Source organism: Dunckerocampus dactyliophorus, chromosome 12 (genome assembly GCF_027744805.1).
Source record: "Dunckerocampus dactyliophorus isolate RoL2022-P2 chromosome 12, RoL_Ddac_1.1, whole genome shotgun sequence".
Lineage (NCBI taxonomy): Eukaryota > Metazoa > Chordata > Actinopteri > Syngnathiformes > Syngnathidae > Dunckerocampus > Dunckerocampus dactyliophorus.
The window spans coordinates 29,974,308-29,996,500 of NC_072830.1; the positions used below are offsets into that span (position 1 = coordinate 29,974,308).

The following is a 22,193-nucleotide window of genomic DNA, read 5'->3' on the forward strand; positions in this document are numbered from 1 at the left end:
CTGCTTTTTCCTCCAGAGGAATCAGAGTCATCTAAAACCAAAAAATGGAAGTCATGGCCAACTGGAGCATGTTATCGCTGCCAATGAAAGCATCCCAAAGTAGTTTAGTTGACCCAACTCACTTTGAAACAAAGCACACAAAATAATGAGGATAACTTTTGTTTGATTGCATTGATGGACACGTGTTGTCCCACAGGACATATGTCCAACTACAGCTACAACTAAGTTTCTTGGCAAAATGCTTACTATTTTTGTTGAATTTTAAGGTTATAAATTGCATTTAACTACAATAAAAACACAGAGACCCTCATGAGGATCAGCGGCATAGAAAATGGATGAGAAAATACAAGTGTGTGGAAAAGGGTAACATAATAAGATAAAGTCTCACGTTGAATTCACTCGATCACAAACTTTGATCCACATTTGCACCCACATGTCATTAACACCTGGAAATTGAACATTTTGAAGGTTGAACAACTTCCATTTAGACCTAAAATGTCTCAAGAAATATGGTTGAAATGGCAAACAGGAACCCAAAACCTGAACTAAAAACACTTTGACTGCCTCCCATCCTATGCTGGAGCCTATCCCAGCTGACTCCAGTGGCAGGGCTTGACTGCCTCCTGTGTTGTTTCTAACCTTTCACACGTGAATCAGTGAGGAGCCACGTTTGGCAAGGCAGCACAAAAGGTTTCAAGTCTTACTATGACCAGCAGTGAGCAGGGCAACACGACCCTGCTGTACTCAAAGGCTTTCCACGCTAACTTTCATTGAGTGTGTTCTTGAGTATACAGGAAGTGTGCCGCTCCACAGTGGGCGTGATTGAAGTGACTTCCACCATCACAGAAGAGCTCGTGGGCGTTCGTCAACACGTTTTTTTGCAGCACCTGTACACACCGCTTACAATCACACACGGCCATTGGGCAGCACACGCCATGACCGCGCATGTAGAGCGGGACGTTTGGAGGTGACTCTGGATCAGGACAGGCCACCTGCAAGCCAAACATGCAATGACACCCCCCTCCCCGCTCTCTTCCTAAAAAACAACCTCTTCCCGCTCCCCTCTGGTTGCTTCCTATCTGGCACGGCGACGTGCACACTTGTGGGTTGTTGCATGCCAGGACACTGACTTACCGGAGGCGACTAATAAGCTCAACAAGACAAGCTGATGTATGACGATAACCATAGAAGTCTCAGGGGGAATCTCAGGTCGCTGAAAGCATAATAGCTAATGGCTAGCATACCATTTGTACTGTGCATTGGTCTGTCAAAGGGGGGGGATTTTTGACTTTATTTCAGTGTAAAACGACTGAAAATGAATTCCAATGTTACTTAAAACATCGCCTGGAATGTTAAACACTTGAATATTCGCACTCATTTCAAAGTGTCAGCTTTTTTCCACTTGAAACGAGTCATTGTTTTAGAACTACCGCAGCCAGAAACACACAAAGAAGCAACGATGGGGCCGAGTGGTTAGCATGTTGGTCACACAGTCGGGAGATGGGAAGACCTGGCTTTCAAGCTCTGCTGGGCATCTCTGTGTGGAGTTGGCATGTTCTGCCCGTGCTTGTGTGGGTTTAGTCCCGTTTCCTCCCACATTCCAAAACATGCGTGTTAGCTTCACTGGCGACTATAAATAGTCCGTAGGTATGAATGTGAGTGTGTTTGTCTCCATGTGCCCTGCCATTGGCTGGACACCATCCAGTCAGCTGGGATAGGCTCCAGCATACCCCCGCTACCCTAATGAGGATGAGCAGCATAGAAAATAGATGGATGGATGGATGATGGATGGGTGGATGATGAATGGATGATGGATGGATGGGTGGATGATGGATGGATGATGGATGGATGGGTGGATGATGGATGGATGGATGATGGATGGATGGGTGGATGATGGATGGATGATGAATGGGTGGATGATAGATGGATGGATGATGGATGAGTGGATGATGGATGGATGATGAGTGGATGATGGATGGATGGATGGATGGATGGGTGGATGATGGATGGATGGATGGATGAATGCGTGGATGATGGATGGATGGATGGATGAATGGGTGGATGATGGATGGATGGATGGATGATGAATGGATGGATGGATGGGTGGATGATGGATGGATGGATGGATGGGTGGATGATGGATGGGTGGATGATGGATGGATGGGTGGATGATGGATGGGTGGATGGATGGATGGGTGGATGATGGATGGATGGATGATGGATGGATGGGTGGATGATCGATGGATGGGTGGATGATGAATGGATGGATGGATGGATGGGTGGATGATGGATGGATGGGTGGATGATGGATGGATGATGGATGGATGGGTGGATGGATGGTTGGATGATGGATGGATGGATGATGGATGAATGGGTGGATGATGAATGGATGGATGATGGATGGGTGGATGATGATGGATGGATGGGTGGATGATGAATGGATGGATGGATGGATGATGGATGGATGGGTGGATGATGATGGATGGATGGGTGGATGATGGGTGGATGATGGATGGATGGGTGGATGATGGATGGATGGATGATGGATGGGTGGATGATGGATGGATGGGTGGATGATGGATGGATGGATGGATGATGGATGGATAGTCATGATATTTTTTATTTTGTTTTGTTTTTTAATCAGTTAATGATTAGTATGTTTAATAAGGCTGCTGATTTTTTTTATTAAAAAAACAAAAAATAATTTCTGTATGGTACATTGCTAGGAGTACTGGTATTGCTATAATTATTATTATTATGATTATTATTATTACTATTAGTAGTAGTACTAGTAGTAGTAGTAGAAGTACTAGTAGTAGTAGTAGTAGTAGTAGTAGTAGTAGTAGTAGTAGGCCATGAGATTACTCTCTTTTTTGAATGCATTATTTTTCTCCAATGCCAGGTAACCTCACACTCAAGTATCTGATGACCACAAATGGCAGCTTCCCAAAAACAGCTGTAAAAACATCTATTCACGTTCCCCACTTTCAATGCGTCCGTCTTTGAGAACGACTTCAGCCTGAAACAGAAACATCACATTTCAACAGTTCAATGAACAAAAGGTTTTACGTGGCAGCAAAGGAATCATTTTATTTCCGATGGGGGGGAACGGGGGGTTGTTGGTCTGAGATGCCAACAACGTGAGCGCCAACCAGCGCCTCGTGTAAATATGTTCTGGTCAAAAAGTGACACAAAGTTGTGTTGAGCCATAAAATACGTGTTAATATTGTTTCTTGTTTTTTTCACGTAAGTCCTTAAAATGATCAACTACAGAAGCTTTCCAAACGTCACTTAAGTCGACTTTAAAAGCGATGCATTATTTCCTCTAAGTGTTGCGTGTGATCACCAAAAACAGCCCAAAATCAACAACAAGGAGCTGTCGGCTCCAGCCGTCATTTACGGTCCTTAAAGGCGACCTTCTCTGTGATCCCTGCAGCCCAAACGGGTGACGGACTCAACCTGAAACCCTCCACAGCCTCAGCATCCTCCAGCGCACGCGTGCGATGCAGCAGCACGACAGCAGCTCTGCCAGACAGAACGAGGACGCGACCTTGAGTTGACCCGCTAAGCAGCGTGGGATCGCACGGCGTCACGACACCTGAGAGACTCGCAGGGAAGGCACTTTTTTTTTTTTTTTTTAATTTGCCACAAACTGGATGTAAATATTGATGACACTGATATCAAGAGCAGTATCAGTATTGGAACGATGCCGGCTTGATGAGATTGATATTTTTCGGTTGTAGTCTGTGTGTATTTTGTTGTTTTGTTCACGTTGTTACGTTGCTATGGTTACATCTTCTTCTTCTGTTCACCAGCAAATAAAACAAAGCATCCCGTAGTTTCATAGAATGATACTTTTTGCTTTGAAGTGTTTTAGGTCATACAAGGTCAAGGGACTCATCGTAGCACTCGCTTGCTGTTGCAACATCGCTCTGTGTTGTTCTATCTAGAAATAGTCACGCTCTGGTTTTCACATGACTCCGTTTTGATCGAAGTTTTGCGTGCATGTTTCAGTAGTTGCTAATGGGGATTAATCATGATTAATTCATTTTAAAACTGATTAATTGACTCATTTGACGGCCCCATTTTTTGGGTGACTGGAAACTGGAAATAATTTCCGATGGGAAAAATCGCCTCGGGTTTTCGTATATTTCAGTGTGTTGATACTTGAACTGTTTTGGTTGCAGCAAATGTATGATCAAATCATCATGACGAACAAATGAAAGTATGAAATGAACACATGAAATGTAACGTGATCAAATCATCATGACGAACAAATGAAAGTATGAAATGAACACATGAAATGTAACGTGATCAAATCATCATGACGAACAAATGAAAGTATGAAATGAACACATGAAATGTAACGTGATCAAATCATCATGACGAACAAATGAAAGTATGAAATGAACACATGAAAAGTAAGGTGATCAAATCATCATGACGAACAAATGAAAGTATGAAATGAACACATGAAATGTAACGTGATCAAATCATCATGACGAACAAATGAAAGTATGAAATGAACACATGAAATGTAACGTGATCAAATCATCATGACGAACAAATGAAAGTATGAAATGAACACATGAAATGTAACGTGATCAAATCATCATGACGAACAAATGAAAGTATGAAATGAACACATGAAATGTAACGTGATCAAATCATCATGACGAACAAATGAAAGTATGAAATGAACACATGAAATGTAACGTGATCAAATCATCATGACGAACAAATGAAAGTATGAAATGAACACATGAAATGTAACGTGATCAAATCATCATGACGAACAAATGAAAGTATGAAATGAACACATGAAATGTAACGTGATCAAATCATCATGACGAACAAATGAAAGTATGAAATGAACACATGAAATGTAACGTGATCAAATCATCATGACGAACAAATGAAAGTATGAAATGAACACATGAAAAGTAAGGTGATCAAATCATCATGACGAACAAATGAAAGTATGAAATGAACACATGAAATGTAACGTGATCAAATCATCATGACGAACAAATGAAAGTATGAAATGAACACATGAAATGTAACGTGATCAAATCATCATGACGAACAAATGAAAGTATGAAATGAACACATGAAATGTAACGTGATCAAATCATCATGACGAACAAATGAAAGTATGAAATGAACACATGAAATGTAACGTGATCAAATCATCATGACGAACAAATGAAAGTATGAAATGAACACATGAAATGTAACGTGATCAAATCATCATGACGAACAAATGAAAGTATGAAATGAACACATGAAATGTAACGTGATCAAATCATCATGACGAACAAATGAAAGTATGAAATGAACACATGAAATGTAACGTGATCAAATCATCATGACGAACAAATGAAAGTATGAAATGAACACATGAAATGTAACGTGATCAAATCATCATGACGAACAAATGAAAGTATGAAATGAACACATGAAAAGTAAGGTGATCAAATCATCATGACGAACAAATGAAAGTATGAAATGAACACATGAAATGTAACGTGATCAAATCATCATGACGAACAAATGAAAGTATGAAATGAACACATGAAATGTAACGTGATCAAATCATCATGACGAACAAATGAAAGTATGAAATGAACACATGAAATGTAACGTGATCAAATCATCATGACGAACAAATGAAAGTATGAAATGAACACATGAAATGTAACGTGATCAAATCATCATGACGAACAAATGAAAGTATGAAATGAACACATGAAATGTAACGTGATCAAATCATCATGACGAACAAATGAAAGTATGAAATGAACACATGAAATGTAACGTGATCAAATCATCATGACGAACAAATGAAAGTATGAAATGAACACATGAAATGTAACGTGATCAAATCATCATGACGAACAAATGAAAGTATGAAATGAACAAATGAAAGGCAAAATGAGAAAATCCTTGAAAGATGCCAAGTAAAACGTGTCGGCACTGGCGGTATCGGCCTGTATTTGCTGGGAAGGATCGATACCAGCATCTGCCCAACCTGACCACAGACCAACCTAATTGTTGTTTGACAACTTTTTTTTTCTTCCTCAACTTGGAATCCTGAGGTATTCGCCCCCAGGACGTCTGCAGATCGACAGCTGCGGCGCTGGCGTGCAAATGACAGCGTGCGCTCCTTCATGCGGCGGCGTGATGGCGTTTAATGTGTGACTCCCTCAAAAAGGTCAAGTGATGACACGCTTTCAATGTGACGTCAACGTCTTTGTCAAGCTCGGGCGGGAGGGGACGGGCTTGATGCAAGGAATAAAAGTCCCACGGATGAATCATTTGTCCACCCTCCTCCTCATCACAACCGAGGGGCGGCTGCCGTGGTTTTTATCCGTGGTCATCGCTCCCGCCACCAGGGGGGTGCAGCGTCAGAGGGCGTCCCACCTGACACGACGCAGCCCGGAAACAATCTACGGCGACCTCGGATATTTCCCGGCATTTCCAAAACACCCTAAGCGTAGCGGCGGATGCCCTTTATGCGATTCATCATCTGTCACGACCTCGGAATGAACCAATACTGCCTTCCACGCTGCAGCCCTCGCGCCACATTGACTGGGCTCGTTGGCACGCGCCGCCTCTCGCAACTCAACCAGGCATCTCACACACGCTAGAGTACCTTTAGATTGCTACTCCATGACATTATGCAGCCTCTTTTTAGAGGATTTGATTTAAAAACACTTTACTCGGTAGGAAAAGGACATTTTTGGGAGCTTTGGGAAGAAAGTGCTATTTTCTGGGTCTGGACGAGTGTTTCAGGGAGTCCGTCATGGTGGACAACACGACAGGGCCAACACACGCTGTGACGTCCAAACGCTCCAATCAAGAGAAATGATCTAAAACCACAAACGTCATAAAACAGCCAATTAAAAATGATGCAATCACATAAAGACTGCAAAATAAAAAGCAAACACAAAAGAAAAATGACGGATGCTATTCCGAGGGTTGTTGCTTGTTTTTTATTTTATTTTATTGATACAAATATGCTTCTTTACTGCTACACCTTTTTGAAATGATAGTAAAATGGAGCTTTTCTGGAAAAATATGCAATTTTGTCTCTTGTAAAACTACCGTATTTTCCGGATGATAAGGCACACTTTCTTTCATGGTTTGGCTGGTCCTGCAACTTATACTCCGGAGCGACTTGTACTGACAGCCCGGAGAGGGCGCTCTAGGCTTTTTGTCCTGTACTGCTACTCCCATCACTCCTGTACCAATGAAAATCAGTTTATAAAGACAACTGAGAAAGACGGAACACAAATGCCCCCCAAACGAAAATCATATTCTGCAGATTACAAGCTGCAAGCATACTGGTTGTGTTATGTTGTTCAGGCTATAGTTATCTGAATACCTGCTAATATGCTACGTTAGCAAACCACCTATTCATGTTACGCATTTAGCCTCTTGTTCGTTTTATTGTTACTACTAAGATGAGATGTCCTGTTCTTGGTCTCTGAATGTATAAAATAAGTCTAGCTAGGTTTTTTTCTTCTTCATTGTGCATTTTCGGCTGGTGCGACTTATAGTCCGGCAAATACGGTACCTTGGATTTTTTATTCCATGAATGTGATTTGAATTGTTTTTTGCAAAGAATGACAACCAAGTTTGTGGAGTGGCAACTATTATTAGAACTATTAGAACTATTATTAGAACTCTTATTAGAACTCTTATTAGAACTCTTATTAGAACTATTATTAGAACTCTTATTAGAACTCTTATTAGAACTATTATTAGAACTCTTATTAGAACTCTTATTAGAACTATTATTAGAACTCTTATTAGAACTCTTATTAGAACTATTATTAGAACTCTTATTAGAACTCTTATTAGAACTTATATTATATTCTTATATTATATTATTAAGGATTCCTGACTCTTCAAGGAATATTATTATTATTTACATTTTGAAATGAATGAAAGTGGAATGATTTCAGGGCATTTTAGTAGCTGCAGCTTTACTAGCGAGGTTATGTTGTATTGTGCAAACAAGGAGACTCTTGGTGGCGTCTTGATCGCAGTGAAAACATCACAAACACACCAGTTGCCGTTAGCCAAAAAGCACACGTGTCCTTGACACAATTAGACACTCCAACAGATGCTGTCAGCTCTCAAAGTAACACAACTGGCAGCTTCACTAAATAAGAATAAAAACAACAAAGCCTGCTTGGATCAGGCAAATCTTGTGCAGGTGATTTGCATAATGGCCACTTGATAAATAAAGGCGCCGCTGGAAGTGACAGTATATAAATGACTTGTTTTGCAGACAGCAGATGGCGAGTATCACAGAAAGAGAGACGAGCTCGGCCCGGAAAGACCCACAATGCACGGCAGCTGCTGCCCACCGCCGTGCAATTAAGCTATTCACACGTCACAGATATTCAATTAATTTGCTGGAGAACAAGGAGATTCGGACGCTCATCTTATTGACTGCCTGACCTGTGCTGATTGATCACAGGGCTCGCTCATTGATCCTATTGAGGAGCCACGCTGACACGCTGACACGTCATTAAAAAACACACTCAGGACGCTTGGCGAGTCACTGCCCGCGCCACACGGAAAATGACAGGCAGATGCTGTGAACGCGTGGAGGACAGGAAGTTGCGTCGATTGTCAGCAAAAGAGGGTGGGCGGGGCTCCGTCACGATGGAGAGCCATCATGGACTGGATGATGCAAAAGTCTTGGGCCACCATGAGCTTAACAGTGAACGGCAAGGCACACACACATGGGGATGAAACACAACGACGCAGGACGAGGATGCAGACAAAAGTATTGGCACGCACGCACGCACACACGCACGTACAAGGTCGTTCGTGGAAGCTAACTCCTCTACTCCTGAACCGCCACACACAAAAGGGTGAACATTGGTGGAAACTTGCACCCGTCCTGCCTGTGCTATGATTATTCTGACAAACACGGCACACGGGGGCACTCTTATTCAACCCCAAAGGGGGGACTGAGGGGAAATTTCCCCACACAGCTCAATGCGCTGTGCAAAACTGTGAGATTTGGAACACACCTTTAGGCAACCGACATGCACGCGTGTACAATTTGAGCATGGTTGGTTGAAAAACATGGCCGCCATCCGGCAAAAGGGGCGAGTCTTGGCAAAGACTTCTCCATAAGTCACTGAATTTGTCAAATGATTACACAACTTTCAAAATGAGGCGTATCACATGTACGCTAACGTGTCTTCCAAAGCATTCGGACTGCAAGCCATGGGGGGGGGGGCACAAATGTCATTTAGAGTGTTGTATTTTTTCACACACGTGATTGTAAAATTGGCAGGATTACACAAAAAAATGTTTTCATGAACTTTTTCACAGATGTGGAACACAGACCAAAGAAGAGGCCATTTCATTTTGATGAGGATGCGAATTGGGGGGGGAATCATCAACTCTTAGATGCATCGCCATGCGGAACAATGACGATTGATAGTCGATTCGTAAATGTCAATAATCGATAACGGAACACAAACAACGGAACAAAAAGACGGAAAACAGAAGTGCCGCCCGGACAGTTTATGGTGGTGCGCCTAAGCGGAATGGGAGCCACACACGGGAGGCGACGCCCAAAGCGTCCGGTGTTGATGGCGGACTCTTGCTAGTGCCGGATCTCGCTAGGATCGAGGATAAACTTACATAAACGTCCGTTGAGGTGAATGGAAACTCAAATAGTTATCAAATAGTTTGGGGAAAGTCATCGGTTTCGTGTTTATTTGAATTGCAGATCATTTCAAACATTCTTTGTTTTAGTCGTACGCGCTGAGCAAAAAGAAACAACAAAAATGACGCTTGAAAAAATGGACAAACTTGATTGGAAAAAAAGCAGCATGGAGACGCTTGGATGATGGTTTTATCATCGCATCGCAGGCCCCTGAGGCGTCGTCGCATGGGACGGTGAGGTGGGCAGCCCTGATGCGGATGCAGGTGCCAATACACACATGACATGTTTGCACCGTGGCGCCAATGAGCAGTCATCCTCCCTGAACCAGGAAGTAACGCCCCCGATAACAACACAGCACTCTGTGTGTGTGTGTGTGTGTGTGTGTGTGTGTGCGTGCATGTGCGTGCGTGTGCACCTTACCTCTCTGATCAAAGGGTCAGCCATCCCGTCTGGGCTCACGCTGCCCTCGTAGGTCAGGTGGTGAAAGACGTTGAGTGCGCGCGCCGCCTCGGGGCCTCGCTGCTTGTAGCCGAAAATAAGGTCAATCCACTGATGCAGCTGACATGACACAAACTCGCTTTCCAGGGCCTGTCAGACGAGCGCAAGCCAATTAAGAGATGAGAGGCACGCAGCACACACATAAAGAGAAGACACACGTTGTCCTTTTGTATCGTGAACCACTGGAAGGTGCGGGCTTGGGGTCACGGGACATTGCATGGACAGCAAAACACACCGGACGTAACATTAGGTACACCTCATGACATCCAATACAAGAGCTGCGCTGAGAAGATACGTCTGCTTTGGACTGACGTCCACAGGACTCCACGCCACTGGTGGACAGCAGACCTCCCCCAAGGCCAAATAATCCTCATTGCAATCCACGTAGATGATCACCGTCCGTATTATTCACACGACAAGTGGAAGTAAATGGACCTTCATGAAACGTTGAAGATGAAAAATACCTTAAATATTGATCACACAACCTGCATCGGAGTTTGTCCAAATAAGGAAAGGGAAATGAGTACAACTCTGTCATATTTCAGTGGAAAAATATGATTTTTCTAAAAATATTGGGTAACTATTATTTGTTTGAATTGAATGAATGGTTCTGTTATGAAGACATTCTTATTAGTATTCACATAATTGTCATGAGCATGACTACAGACACGATTTATTCCTCCTTCTTTGTTACCATTTGGAGTTATTCCACTTTGTCTTTATGTGTGTAGAAACACCATGGACACACTACCATCTTTGTAAAGGCAGAATGAAAGAAACATCTAGAAATACATATTTATGTACTAGTAATTATGAACATGAACGATTACCAAATGAATTAAAAACTAATTGATGGTTTTATTAATTATTATCATCACTAAGTTATTGTAATAATTCTTAGTTTAAAGATTTCATCATCATTCAAATAATCCTCCTCAACCATGTGTAACTAGCATTTTATTCATTTATTACATTTTTATTTGATCGACTGGCCTTTATTTGGGTACAACCACAACAAAAGCATATTGTTAAATGAATATTCGAAAACACATTTTTAAAGCAATGAATACTGTAATCATGAAAATAAGTCCAAATATAAGCCATGAAAAATAATAGTACAATTGTCTGGGTTGTGATGAATTGCACATAGCTTGATTTAATAACAGGAAAGAACGACAGAAGCAACGTCTGCCCCTCTGCTCTCACGTATCACATTTCTCTGCCCACTCACTAAAACGAGAGGAACAAATGGGTTGAGATCCGATGGAGTGTAAAACTATCTGCAAGGCCAGCGCTGATGATGACCTGAGAGGGTGTATTCCTCCGTTACACGTTGAGTGCAGATAAGACGGCACGCTGATAAGTAGGAGTGCACTGCTGCACAATATGAGCGCCACGCCGTGCGTGCCGCTGGGGAAGAACAGCCATTAGCGAGAACGGCTGCTGGAGCACACACAGCCCACTCTGCCACAGGGCATGTCACCACAATTGGAAGTGGCACATGCAAAGATGGGAGGCCAGGGAGAAAGGAAGGAGAGGAGGATCGAGAGGGAGGACTGGAGACGTAAATGCAATCATAAAGGAGGATGGCTGCTGAGTAGAACAAAAGGAAGAAGATGCAGACCATCTTCACATGTTGTAGGCTCCTTGTTGTCAGAGATGCGCCACCATCCATCCCGATGCATCATCTCACTCTCACCCACAATCATCCGTCCCTCCCCAGACTGGACTGCGAGCCGAGACCGAGCTGGGCCGATCTGGGCTGCACAGAAAGGTCACCTCCGTAAGAGCAGCCCAGCTGTGTCACTCAGGCTGAAAAGGTCAAGCGTGTTCTCGCTGTGTTCTTCTAGCGCTGCTGCAAAAAAACGGCCAAAAAGGAGACATGCAAGGAGCTGGGAACATTTACAGCTGATTTCCAAAGGGTTTGTGAGGTTCAAGCTGAGGGGATTTCAGCACTTTTGGAGGCATCAGCCCAACTGATGGTAAAGAATAATGAAATGAACACATGATTGTGAATACAAATCATACTGTCTGCAGATGAATAAGAACAGGACATCAGCTGCGGGTGTCATCAAGGAATGTTCAGTGCAGACGGGGGGTGTGGCCTAAAAAGCCCCGCAGTTAAAGCACCAATGCTGCGCGGATGATTTATTGTTTTTAACTAAACTTAACTTCCCTGTAAGAGGGCAGCCTTGCAGTTCACTTCCATCCATTCAGCCCAAATCACCCCGATCCTCACTTTGATGATGTGTACCAACTAGCACGCTTTCCTACTTCCTGTTTCAACATGATGACTGCAGGGGGTTTGCGAGAGCTTCATCAAAGCGAGCTCGGCTGGGACTGTGTTGGTCCAGCATGATATGAGCCCGACTGGGTTTTACTTCAGCGCCGCACGCATTTCATAGGATTTATAGTTTAGACAAAAGAGCTTTTTGTGCAAAAAGCAGCAAGGCTCGCTAACCACGACAACATGACGTCTACGGAGAATCCCTTTCATGTGCCCACGGCACGGTCCAAAAATCCAATAAGATAAGAAAACAAGCAACAGCAGTGATTTTATGACAATAAAGTTGAAATAGTAGGAGAATATCTACATGGCTTCACAGCACGTCAAGTACCAAAGTGGCCCAAACATTCTGTGAGTTCAAAACAACATTTTAGTACGCGGCGCTCGGTGTTGCTGGCCTGCAGCCTGAACCAGCGACACCGTGAATCTCACCATTCTGTTGATCCTCACGAAGTCCTCGGGAGTCTCGGCCCAGGCCGGCAAGTCCACGTCGCTCACCATGACGCGGTCCTCACGCATCCCCAGATGGTATCCATTTGTGTTGACCAACATCTCTGGCAGGTAGAACAACTCTGGTATTAGCTCCTGCGGGTCCAGAACAGAACTTAGAGTCCGTCCGTTCCTATTCTTACTCAGCGCTGCACGCCCACCGTGTTTGTGGCGTGCCTACGCGCTGCTTTACTACTACATTCTTCTGAGAACTCACTGAATTCAGTATGTTCAGTTGTAAAGGAAGAAAAAAAAGAATAACACATGTGATGGTTGAGAAAAAAGAAATGCCGCCGAGAGGAAGTGAGAATTGAAGGTGCAAAGGTAACACAAACAAAGTGCACAGCAGGACGAGAACACACCGGAGGTGTTTTAGCACTTATCACTCGCTGTGGCGTTAAAAACAAAAAAAGTGGAAGTGTTTTTTTTGCGAAGGAGTCAAGATCTCCCAGCCACAAGCATGTTGGGATGAAATATCACACATATTGTGTGCTTGTTTGCAGTGGTGGAATATAAACCACGGAAATGAAGTACTGTCCCTTTAAGAAAAAGGTACAGCCGTGAGAGGATGAGTGAGACACAATGAGGCGTCTGCACACGAGGAATGCTGATCTTCCCTTCAGTGCGTCCTCATTAGAAAACACAAGACAAGCTGATGAAATGGACAAATGTATCGGGACGCCTACATGCAGTTAAAATGTGAGGCATATGAAGAAATATGGAGTGTTTGTGTGGCAACTTCTGTCCATCTGTGAGGGCAAAGGTTGCTAATGCTGGTCATCAGGGAGGGGATCTCTTACCAAAAGGGTTTGTGGGCCTCTTCTACACCAAACCCATCCAAGCATGCCTTTATGGACCTCGCTTTGTGAACTGGGAACAGAAAAACGGTCTTCCCCAAACGGCGAAATTGTGCTAAAATGAAGAATTAAGTATCAAGCCGACTGATCAATTCATGAGTTTTGCTTTTCGTCATGTGAAAAAAGAAGGCATCTCTTTGTCTACGCTGACTCTTTTCTTCCTGAATCGATACCAGCACAAGAACAAACATTGATCAAAACACCTCGGCTATTGTTCTGATAAACACACCACATTGTAGTCTTTGAAATCTAACACAGCTCAACACAAAAGCAGCCACGGAACTTGGGGGTTTTGGCCCAGTCACCACTCAACATGGTACGCCCCTTCAGGGCTGACACTTTCAGCAAGATTGCTTGAAAAACATGGCCGCCATCAAGCAGAGCGTCTTTGCAGGGGCGCTAATTGCAACCGACGGTCCATAAGTTATTAAACTCTGATGGCGTCTGTGCTTCACGTCTTCCAAAGCATTTTCACCGCAAGCCACAGGCGGCGGCCACGCCCTTCACAGACGTCTCAGGTCTGCTGTGGGGTCCCACTTCACCCAAACGTTAGCTTCCATCTCACGTCTTTCTTTTTCACTTTGTTCACTTCCTGCTGTAATTCAGTGGCGAGCCGTTAAAAGTGCCAGCTCCGGCTTTCAAGGCGCTCTCCGCAGGTGCCATTAATTGTGCAACAGCGTGCTAGCGGGCTAACAAGTCAATCACAGCAGCCTGAACGACACGTTCGCCTGAATCTGTCACCACTGGATTCCTGCACACATTATGGGGACTACCTGTGTGCGTGTGTGTGTGTGTGTGTGCGTGTGTGTGTTGTGGACGTAAATGAGAAGCGGGGACGCACGATAATGACGGGGTGGTCCAGGGCGATATTGTTTCCATCTGACTTGCTTTTTTTTTTTTTAGGTCACGTCATGAGGGACTCAACATGGCTCCCTCTTGTCGTCATTACTGCAGGAGGAGGCCGAGGTTAATGAAGGAGAGACCTCACTAAAAACAAGCCGCCTTTTAATCAGGCAGCCTGATGGCCCACTCGGTGTACCGGGCCATGGACGACCTCCAACCTCCGACCTCTGGCCACCCGCTCAGACCTGATCGCTACAAGGCGGTGGCACATGCTGCTAGTGACAAAGCCTCTCGATGAAGACTAAATCAAAGAAAAGAATACTAATATAATAGAATGATCTGAACAAAACATACATGTTCACACCGCTACTAATCCAGATCAGATGTGGATGGTGGGACCGACCTACCGCACGCACCCGCAGATGTTGTTCTCATCACTGTGACAGATGATACATGACTTTAGAAAAATGCACACCTAACGTAAGGACATCTATTTTTGTATGATGATTGTGATATCGGTTGGGATTTTTATTGCAACTGAATGTGGAAGTCCTGGGATGGACCCCCACACGTACGAATACACGTGGAAAGAGCATATAAGAGCATACATCACAGAGTTCATAAGAAATGAACTGCAAACAACGTGCATTCGTCATCCAATCAGCCAAGAGTAATTAGTGTTAGTGGCGTCGCACTTGGCAGTAGCGCACCGAACGACACAATAAGGTCATGATCACGTGCACAAAAATAAGAATAAAGACAGCCGCAGTCTTACGTAACACCAACATCCTCACTGAAAGTGAAAATAAAAGTTAGGGATTTCATTTGTGCCACATGAAGACTTACGTTCTTAAGAACGTTGTTTTCTTTTCAATGCGCCTAAGATGACGTACGAAGAACCACATCATGCTGAGAGCACTTTCGTAGATTTTGCACCCCTCTGACTACATGAGGTAGCCCAAATACAAGAAAGAGGCATTACACTTCTACTAGCACGTGAGTAAATCCACTGTTAATGAGCACGTGTTGGTGCACTGGTGTCTGGTGTGTACGAACATACGTTTGTGTTATTCATGCAAAACAAGGTGCCTGGATGATGAACAAGTAGGCCAGCAGACATCCGCATGGGCGCTTTGCACACGGTGGCCATCTTGTAAAGAAAGCCAGTCGTAGTACAAGCAGTGGAAGCGGTGCTATTTGTTAACAGGGTGCTGTGTGACGGTGCGACTGGCGGCTTTGTGCCTCGCAGAGATCCTGTCCTTACATAAAAGACTGCATTTTATATTGCTTTTGTCATTAATGCTTTATTAATTGCCTGCGGCAACACTACCCGACACAGAGTGTGCTAGAAAGATGTGACACTTTGAGGTCAGCGCATGTTCCTGCTGCGTGCTATGCAGCGGGCAAAATGGAGGCAAATCAGCAGGGTTCAGCGCTTTTTTCTTTTTTTTTTTTTTTTTGCAGAGGAGGGCTTTGTCTCTTTGTTCAAACTCAAATGCTCGCATGCAAACCTCACCTACACCTCCGAGATACCATTTTATTTGTCTCTGAAGCTGATTTTTAGGTCGCGGGGTATCCTTGGTGAGTGGAGGCATTTCTAACGAATAGACGCTCTGCTGCGAGGTTGCAGTCTGATATTCACTTACGTGTCACAACATTAGGTACACATGCACAGTTCAATGCGAGCGGCGTGCAAGGATTCTGCCTGTACGAAGCTAACAATGCTCAGTTAGCCAGGTGCTAGTCAGCTAGGTGTGACTTAACATCATGTTTATGATTATGGTCATAGATGGCAGCGATGGCGCCCTTTGGCAGACACAACGTACTGGAAAGAAAAGCAACTGGAGCGCATGCAGTGCCGGCATAAAAGGATGGCTGCCAGTGGGGGGAGCCACCAAAGCCAGTGTGGATGAAGTCTGCGGTGGAATTCTGACAGTCTGATGCTCAGGAAGCCATGTTCCATTTTAAAGCTTTCAAGGAAAAGTGCACTTTTTTGGGAATTTTGCCCGTCATGCACAATCATGTGATGTGAAACATGAACACACATTTCCTTCCCTTTTCTGTGCGTCAGTATGAGCCAGTAAGAATGCACGTCATGGAGGTAGCTATTTTGATGCTAAAGCCGCCAACAGTGTTCCATTTCCATAAGCGACCTGCATATCAACCACGCTACAGACATTTATAACGCAACACCTCGCTCGTCTCAAACCTCCTCAAGCCACTGCAACGGGACAGACGGAAGAGTGGATACTACTGGCTCTCAATTTCTCTAAGAAGACTCAACAAGATGCTCGTTTGCTGTCAGCATTTTTTACCTGAGGACCGGAGCGCAAGTCTTGTGCTGGAAGACTCAGCCACGCCAACGAGAGCGTCGTCGCTGTTTCTATGCTGCTGTTGTTTGCGGAAGTAGCGTTAGTGTTTTAAATCACCAAAATACGGCAAGATACTCTAAGTATTATTGGTAGTAGTATTATCATCAATGTACTTGTTAATGCATGATCACAGCATGGCTATAAAACCATAAAACCTTGTTAGACGCGTTGTTTTAGGGCTTAATAGGGGGAAACAGGTACAGCAACGTTAGCTTTCTCTCGTAGAACGCACCGAAACGGGAAAGAAACGTGTCCGTGTTTCACATAAGGCTTGTGGATGACGTTTTCCTTTAAATCTGAGGCATATTCTGTCGACCCAGGATGGCACTGAGATGGCAGCAAGGACCTCCACGATGCACAAGACCTTTGCTCAACATCTGACCGTGTGGAGCCGAGTCGTAACGAGTGTCCTGTTTTTTGGCAAATCATCAAACGTCATAATACACACACACATAGACACACACACACACACACACACACACACACATAGACACACACACACACACACACACACACACACACATAGACACACACACACACACACATAGACACACACACACACACATAGACACACACACACACACACACATAGACACACACACACACACACACATAGACACACACACACACACACACACATAGACACACATACACACACACATAGACACACATACACACACACATAGACACACACACACACACACATAGACACACATACACACACACATAGACACACACACACACACACATAGACACACACACACACACACATAGACACACACACACACACACACATAGACACACACACACACATAGACACACACACACACATAGACACACACACACACACACATAGACACACACACACACACACACACACATAGACACACACACACACACACACACACACACATAGACACACACACATACACACACACATAGACACACACACACATAGACACACATACACACACACATAGACACACACACACATAGACACACACACACATAGACACACATACACACACACATAGACACACACACACACACACACACAGACACACACACACACACACACACATAGACACACATACACACACACAGACACACACACACACACACAGACACACACAGGTGCGTACGATGCCTGGTTTGAATCAGATGGGAGGAGCTCGTTTAAAGGGATAGTTGGGATTTTCGGACATGTTGTATGACATCGCCATCAGCAGTGTAGCGCATCAATGGTGCGTTCAAGGGCTGCCGAACAAAGTGCAAAATCTCACCGCTTGCTGAAAAACATTATCAGTGAAGAACAAGAACATTGTGGGTTCTCCAACAGGGGTGCATACATGCGACGTCTGAGCGGTACTAGAACTGACGCCAACTACCACTAGCTTACGGCCAATGACGTGCTTTCTGTGAATTAAACTGCCTATTTTCGGTAGAAAAACCAAAAACAAAACAGTGAATGATGAATGTGTGGGCACCCACCACAGTGGATCTCATGAGGTCGTGCAGGTCAAAGAACACAACGATGACATCCACGTTCTCACCTTCACGTCCGAGGTGTCCCGCTGGCAGTTCCTCCACGAGCGCGCAATGGAAGAGAAGATGCGGTCTGGGTGGTCAAATGTGTTATTATTGGCGCTTAGAAACAAGGTGGTGAACGGCTCCTGAAAGACATACGACATGTAGAGATGAATACAGCACATAGACATACGACATGTAGAGATGAATACAGCACATAGACATACGACATGTAGAGATGAATACAGCACATAGACATACGACATGTAGAGATGAATACAGCACATAGACATACGACATGTAGAGATGAATACAGCACATAGACATACGACATGTAGCGATGAATACAGCACATAGAAATAAGACATAGAAGCATTTATACTCATTTAGCGCTTTGACGAGGCTGATGAATTGCAAGCGAGCTCGAGGGGAAAATTACAGAGTGTACTTGAAGCAGTACATTGAGTGTAGCTGAAGCGGTACATTGAGTGTACTTGAAGCAGTACATTGAGTGTAGCTGAAGCGGTACATTGAGTGTACTTGAAGCGGTACATTGAGCTTCAGTGATAATTGCCTGAAATGAGGTACTACTGTATTTCTGTCCGGTCTGACGCGATGGCAGCCGCTGGGGGGCCGCAGGAAGCCCAGCATTGTGGGAGCAAACCCACAGAGGCCAATCTAAGCGCTGTCAAGGGAACTCCCCCCAGTTCATCAGCGGCCCCTTCCTGCTAATGATGGGGAAGCAAGAAGGGAGCTCTTGGACTTTCACAAACAACTTGTGCCTGCTCCTCCTCCTCCTCCTCCTCCTCCTCCTCCTCCTCCTCCTCGTCTGGAGTAAATGAGGACAGCGCTGAGTAACCTTGATGGACACGTCTGCAGCCTGAAACACATAAACCTGTCACGGCGCCCCCACACCCCCTCTGTAAATCATTACCCAGCCACTCTTTATTTAGTTCACATATGCCGGCTTACTGGCCTGTGAAATGTGTTTTGGGGAGCGCCATTGGTCCAGCCCGCGCCTGAAACCCGATGGAGACGTCGGGGGCCCCGCTATACGAGCTGACGGAGCTCAAAGTAACAGCATCATCAGGCCTGACAAGTGACGACGCACTAATGCAGGCTGCAAAATGAAAAGCTGTCAGAGGACGCCGGATACATTTTGGTAAAGCGAGACGGGCGGGGGCGGGGGAGTGGTCTTCCTCACCATCCTGATGAGCCAGTGCAGCGTTGAGGCAGCAGTGGAGCAGTGGCACCGGTAATGGCAAGGTGGCGTCTGATCGTCCTCCCATGACTCGTAGCGCTCGGCGAAGAAGGCGGCGCGCTTTGGGTTGAGAGCGCCGACGGGCTGTAGGGAACAAACAGACGAGGAGCTTAAACGGTCCTCAATTGTGCAAAATGAACTCTGAGATGACGTAACCGTAAAGGCGTAGCCCCAGGTGTACAGCCGCGAAACAGGCTTCGCTACACATTTTTAAAACAATGTCCTTCAGCTATAGAAATAGGAGCTGCAAGTTTGTTCATTTTGCTTTGTTTTTTCAGTGAATAAGCTAACCTAGCATGATGTTGCTATGACAATGTGAGTGTAATGTTAGCAGTGTAGCTCACATGGCTATGCTAGCGTCGCTAACGCTGCTGTACATGGTAATTGTTTCGACTACGTTGGACACGTGCAGAGTTAAAGTGTACTTGTAAGAAGTGCATAAAGTGCACAAAAGCACTTCTTCTTGTATGCGCTTTAGCATTAAAGCTACAGACACACTAAATGCCGTTTGCTAAACTGCCTCAATTCCAGCGTCAAGGTAGATTTTGACACTCTGAGACTTATTTACTGTACATATAATGTAAAAATGGGACCTTTAAGCAGTAGTTACCAGCAAGACCCTAAATAAACACATGAAATGACAAGCTAATGCTAGCTCATGGAGAAGTGAGGTGTAAACCTGATAAATAGGGCTTCCCATGTCAGGGTCACCTTGCAAACACGACATGTTCACCTTGCATATGCACACAACAGCGGTGATCCTGGATCCTGAAATCATGAGTGAACGGTATGGAGGGGTTTGAAGAATTTGCCATTTGATCAGCCGTCAGCTTTCATCTGTTTCTGCTTTAACATTTCAGCGAGCAGGGTGCTTGTAACACCCCCGACCGCAGCCGTCTTCAACCATCTGTCAGGTGAACATTCCCCAAATATGACAGCTTCAATCCTTGGCAAAAATAACATCGAGCGGCCTCGCCAAGTTTCCTGGACAGCAAAAATGAAGGCGTGGTTCCCCGCATGTGCTGTTGGAACACCCGGCTCATTACTTTATGATGATGCGGACACAAAAGACACTTTCTCTTTCAGCCTCACTCAAACGTGGAGGTCAGTGAAGTCAACTGGAAAAGGTCATGCTGGCGTTGTTCCCCTCAGCACAATTCCAGTAAACCTAAACGAGTTCATGTGGGATTTATATGCAGCTATTAGGGCTGGGGCGGCACATAATTGGATTTTTGTGTACAGTAGCGACGCGGACCCACACGGTACGTATTCAACACATTAGGAAACCTTGCAAACTATCATCTATTTGGAAATGTTTTGTGGGACAATTGTAGCACTTTGCTGTGTTTTATGTTCATGAAAGCTGTTGACACAAAAGCATTTTCTTCCCTTCCCAAAATGAAGCGACCTTAAACTCGTGACCTTAAAACCGAAGCAGACTGCTGATTATGGCGCACAGTTCCACCCCTGCTAACGATGTTTATGCTTTTCAGCCGTATACCTCCATCCTCCACTCTTCAATTAGCAGCCACGACGTCTTTTTCTTTAACTAGCTGAGTGTGAGACGTCTTGCGGCTCGCACAGCGGTCCAGCTGGGCCGAGACGAGTCACATGCGAGGCTATTATCACCTCGTAAATCCACGTGGACCTCAATAAACTTCTCTTTAGCTCTATGTGATTGTGCTAACATCCATGCAGACGGCCATTGAATTTAGAGGAGGAATGAGGGGGAAAATGGTCATGTTTCATTTGGAAATGAGAGATTGTTGTGTGTGTGTGTGTGTGTGTGTGTGTGTGTGTGTGTGTGCGTGTGTGTCCAATGTATGAGCTTCTATGGAAGACAAACATGGATTCATGTTTTGTGACCAGCAGGTGTGATTGGATCAGCAGCTTCCCTCCCCCACTGTGACTGGCTGGGTCATCCGAGTGTATTAATATTGACGCCAACGTGCCTCTGAGGCGTTTGTATTGGCAGGCTTGATTGAAAAGGCAGAGAAAAGCTTAATGGGAGCCATTTTGTTGCCTTAAGAACACGTGAAAGTGAAACCAGCGCCAAAGGGCAAAAAAACAAAAAGCAGTAAATGCGTTCAGTGCAAAATGACAAATAATGAATGAAGTTAGAGTTTTATGTTAATACTGCATGACAGTTTCACGTGGTCACAGCTCTCATAACCCTCCTCCAACATCTCCTTCCCCATGATGAATCAGGACGTCATAATCATGATAACCATCATAATAAATGCAATGATCATTCTTGTTATAAAAATGATATAGAAATAATAGAAATAAATACATCTCGACATATGAGCACGTATGTGTACTTAACGAGACATGGAACCGTATCAAAACCAGAAAACAA

The 22,193-nt window shown here is 44.5% G+C and overlaps 1 protein-coding gene across 9 annotated transcripts in view; it reads right to left on the bottom strand.

Annotated features, from left to right (window-relative positions):
- The window catches only part of LOC129191056 (neurobeachin-like), a 249,397-nt gene that overhangs the window by 21,796 nt on the left and 205,408 nt on the right, over nt 1-22,193 (bottom strand). For 7 of the 9 annotated variants that reach the window (XR_008573133.1, XM_054794033.1, XM_054794028.1 and 4 more), the window contains 4 exons: nt 19,778-19,918; nt 18,600-18,719; nt 12,918-13,070; nt 10,121-10,288 (listed from right to left, as the gene is read on the bottom strand). Coding sequence is in view for 8 of the 9 variants with exons in the window: in XM_054794033.1 (XP_054650008.1) it covers nt 10,121-10,288; nt 12,918-13,070; nt 18,600-18,719; nt 19,778-19,918 (582 nt within the window). In the remaining variant the exon portion in view is untranslated. The remainder of the gene's footprint in view (nt 1-10,120; nt 10,289-12,917; nt 13,071-18,599; nt 18,720-19,777; nt 19,919-22,193) is intronic. The other 2 variants (XM_054794029.1, XM_054794030.1) reach the window with 2 other exon arrangements.